At 38.7% G+C, this 4,736-nt stretch overlaps 1 protein-coding gene across 1 annotated transcript; it reads left to right on the forward strand.

Annotated features, from left to right (window-relative positions):
- The first annotated feature begins 280 nt into the window (after positions 1-280).
- On the forward strand, positions 281-4,302 carry LOC129282436 (30 kDa spicule matrix protein alpha-like). The gene is made up of 2 exons (XM_054918334.2): positions 281-825; positions 2,931-4,302. The coding sequence occupies exons 1-2, from the start codon at positions 593-595 to the stop codon at positions 3,622-3,624; spliced, it is 927 nt and encodes a 308-aa protein (XP_054774309.2). The 5' UTR covers positions 281-592; the 3' UTR covers positions 3,625-4,302.
- The last annotated feature ends 434 nt before the right edge of the window (positions 4,303-4,736 follow it).

Below are 4,736 nucleotides of genomic sequence, written 5' to 3' on the forward strand. Positions count from 1 at the left end.
CGATTACTGGTACTCTTTTGGGCAACGGGATGACAGAAGCAGCCTCAAATGTAATTTCATTTGTTGTAAATTGTATCTGTTCAATGAGAACTTTTGTTGCATAATGATGTATAATGCAAGTCTTGATACTCCTAAAGGACGTTGTCGATATGACAAGAACAGGCGTAATTAATCATTCGATTGGCTAAATAAAGATCTAAGATCTTTGACAAATGAATGATAATTAATCATCAGGTATTGCATAACAATCCTGTCTATCCACTCCAGCGTCTACCGATTCACACTTCAATAGTGGTCAGTAGGCACGCCTACTTTGGTTTGACCAAGGACAATGAAGAAGTGACAGGAAGTCACTATAATGAGTGTACCAAGTCTTCAAGAAGGGCTTGTACCTATAAGCTGAAACACTTTACTGACCTAGATAAATGGTATATAAACGGCTGTCACTTCTATCCAAGTAGGATTTTACCATTGAAATCAGCTAGAGTGGCCACATCAGGATCCACCTGCAGAACAGACTCTCTTCGAGCCCCAAGCGAATCGCCTTAAGGATCATTCAATTGTCAAGAAGTCTTGCGCGTTGTCTAAGAAGATGCGGAGTTTTGTATGCGTGTTAGTGTGTGTAGCGGCATTGGCCGCCCACAGCAGTGCTCAGTTACCCGGCGGAGGTGGGGGATTCCCTGGTCAAGGAGGACATGGTCAAGGTGGACCCGGCCACCACCACCCAGGTGGTGGTGGACCTCTCATACCACCCGTAAGCCCAGACCCAAACAGGAAAGAACCATGCGCCAAGTACTGGATGCAAGAAGGAGATAGCTGCTACCTGTAAGTCTTAAGAACTAAAGCCCGGCGCACACTATGCGATCCGTTGCGATTTCAAAGAAATTGTAATAACATTTGAGATGAACATTCCAGCCCATAAACTGTGAGCGATCAGAGTTCAGCTGGAATCGAAATTCGGTCTAGTTCGAGCCTCCCTGTAGGAATAAAAGCAAATTCAAATCCTAAATCGCAATTGCGTCATCATAGGCAGCGACCTGAAGCCGATTTGGACTTTACTCCAACCACAAGGCTTTGCCGCAAAACAAAATTATGATTTTATTATTCCTAACATAATGCCGAACTTCAAATAAAAGAAGTGTACTTCTTGGTGCTCTTGGAACCTTCACATTTTATGCAAAATCCGATTTATAAAAATATCGCATCGGATCGCATGTATTGCGCGCTGACCTAAAAATTCTGTTTGATATGTCTATGAGCATGATGAGCTACTAGCTTAATCGATAGAGCGGGGGTTTCGGATTTCGATGACTCCGGTTCTATTCCCATCTTGGTGCGCTAACGCCGGTTGGTAATGCATTTTCCCTCAATATTAGGTCCGTAAGCTTTTTGTCCTCAGGTTGCTTGGTTACGAACATTCATAATTGATAATAAATACCACCACCAGTCCATCACTAATCATCAGGGCAAATTAATGTTGAAAAAGAAATATAAAACTTGATGACTGCTCTTGGTCCTCTTGACTGTTTCGTTTTATGTATACTTGTTATAATAAATTCTTTATTTATATAATCTCTACAATTTAACGATCAGTCAATCAAAATGAAGGATTTCAGTAGGGGTTATTTTTTGGAAAATTTACAATTATAATTTTTTTATGAAACTGACCCCTGAACACTTCATCAGGACGAGAGATTAAGATAATGAAATATTTTTTTGGGCGGACAGGACTTGAAACGTCGCAACACAATTAAGGAAGTCCAGTCGACAACTTCTGTTTAATAGTATTTTAAAATGTAATCTCCATTGATGTGCGTTCCATGTAATGTTTCTGCAAAATACCATAAGGCAGCGCAGGGTCAAACTTTGAATATTACGGTTTTTTCATCAGTTACTTGAAAAATACGATTATCGTTTGGTTACATCAAATTTTTCACCTTTTTGAATAATAATAAAGGTGTTATTCAATTTTCCGTTTCTTTAATAATTGTAAACACAAGTTTCAACACAGGTACAAACACTACTTTGCTGTTTTTTTCTATATATATTTCTTAAAGTATTCCAGAAAATAAAACAATAATTTATCAATCTAAAATACAAGCTTGTAATCAAAGTATAATCTTCCCGAAATCGTTATACATATTGAAGTTAATGCTTGTTTTGGTTCATTTTCGTTTCCAACATTGTTATGTTCTTATATTTAATTTTATCCGAATAATGCGACTAACTTTATAATTTCTCTTTATACATGTATAAATATATTTTTTTTATATCATCACATTGTTATATACATACATATTTTACTTGTGTATCTTTAAAAGTGTATATCTTTATGTCCATGTAACTATTTAACTAGATTTCATATCTTTATTTCTGTGTCAAACGTGGGATAACCTACCTAAATGGAATTGAGGCATACAATTCATCAATTGGATAAAAAAGAAAAGGATCGATAACACAAAATATGAAAAGAGACCGCCGCACAATTTCTAGATAATTAATTTGGACGATACTTCTCAAATATTCCATATCTCATTCAGAGAATTAGATTATTTTATAAAATGTATTTCATTGTTAAATACAATTTTATTTTCCATATCTAAATAGAGTTAAACGACTGCCTTAAGACGTATTATTGCTTTTGAATAATTCTAATACATACATTTATAAATTTCGCTTTGTCTTTATGGCGATTTTTAATAGCCGACACTGATATTTCATAGATGTGCGTGTTCAAAAGCACGTTTTAAACCCGAATTGATTTTATTTTATTCATAATTTATTATCTATGTAAAAATTATGTTTATTCATAACCCATATCTTTATTCATACTGTACTTCAACCTGAATTGATTCTTTTATTCATAACCTTGTCATACGATTCTTTTGATTTATATTACGTTTATTTCTTCCGATTGTCTTTTGATACAGATTCGACAGTGGTGCTTTCCTGAGGCAGATTGCTGCTACCGGTCCAATTATCGTCAATAATGAAAATGGGCTATTCCAGGGAGCAGCGAACATGTACTGCGGTCAGATGTACCCGGGTGCTTCACTTGTTACAGTCAACAGCCTGGTTGAGAACAACTATCTGTACGAGTGGGCTGTGAGGATGATGGTGGAACCAGTCCCTGTATGGATTGGTCTTCACGTAGGCCCAACTGGGCAGTGGCAGTGGTTTAGCGGAGAACCCGTCAACTACACCAACTGGGAAGGTATGGTGGCACCTATGCCAGAGCCAGGTCTTGGAGCCATGATCTTCGATGCTGATATCCGCAACCAGATGTTCAACAACCAAGTGGAGATCACCCCACAGTGGGTTCCAGAAGAAGCAAGGAACGACCGCCACGCGATCATCTGCGAGTACCACCCATCAGGACTTACCGCACCTACAGGTGGACCTACGCCAGCTCCCGAATTTCCAACAACTCCTCCGATGGCCACAGCTTCTGCAACAACAATGGCTCCAGGCACCCGTCAGCCGGTCATGTACAAGAACAACCCCAGGAATCTCGTCAACCGCCTCACTGGAGGACGTTTCGGAGGTTCCCTCCTACACGAGGTACCACGAAGACAAAGGCCAGCAAACCTTAGGATGAACCCATACTACGCCATCCAGCCTTGATGTTGACATTTCCAGAACTTCCATTCCTAATACACGGATCACCTTATTCAGTCTGACACCCTAGCAATTGATAAAGACTGAACATAGCACCTTATTTCTGGTATATTGATTAAAAAAATTAAAAATCCGTCGACTAGACCTAATTATCTTGAATATGGAGTCGGTAAATAATGTGAGATGCGTGCCCTTACAAATCCATGCCGAAACCACAATGTAAAACAATGTATACAGTGGCGCTTTTCAACGGCTTCATTGCGTTGAAAGAGACCCATCTACGTTCCTTCTGAGAGGTACCCAGATAGATTCAAGTGTTCGTTATCCACACCAAGACTCAGGTTTTGAATGTATATTTCCGGGACTGCCTTTTGAATTAACACTGAACTTTATTATCGAGACTTTAGTCTGCCGTCTAATCAAGTTCGTGTTTCTTTACGCCTGGGATTGACATTACGTAGTTCCACTCCTTCTCCAAACGAGACGTAGGACACCTTTTTATTTGCTAGACATGGATTGTCTGGAAAACCCACAATTTACCTTATGTGACTTTAAATCGTTTGATATATTTAATGTTTATCTTTTAAACCATCGAGCGTTTTATTTTCATGTTATTGATTGTGGTACTTGTTCACTTAAATACTTTGTACAGCTCGTTCATGAATAAATATAGTATTTACTGTAGATATAACTGTGTTGCAGTGTTTTTTTTTTGTTGATGCTATTTTTCTATTTTGGAGGTAAGATGTGGAAAGCATACGATCAGATACACAGTGAGAGAGAGGAGAGGGAGAGGGAAAGAGAAAGAGAGAGAGAGAGAGAAGAGGTGAGAGGGAGGAGGGGGGGGGGTTGGTGGTGGAGTGGAGAAGAGGGAGAGAGGGGGGAGAAGAGAAGAAGGAGAAGAGCTAGTGTACACTAGAGAAGGGGGATACACATTTCATGTATTATGTTTTTATGTAATGAGAGCGCGACGCGCGAGTTTAAAAGTTTTGATATTCAGAAACTTGAAAACAAAACATTTTAAGGACTTCGTCTAATCAACAGGAACTTACCAAATAAGTAATGCGAGCTGAATTTGGGAAATTCTGACGTAAAATCAAATTAAAAATTACTCAAAA

The sequence above is a fragment of the Lytechinus pictus genome, chromosome 19 (genome assembly GCF_037042905.1).
Source record: "Lytechinus pictus isolate F3 Inbred chromosome 19, Lp3.0, whole genome shotgun sequence".
NCBI lineage: Eukaryota > Metazoa > Echinodermata > Echinoidea > Temnopleuroida > Toxopneustidae > Lytechinus > Lytechinus pictus.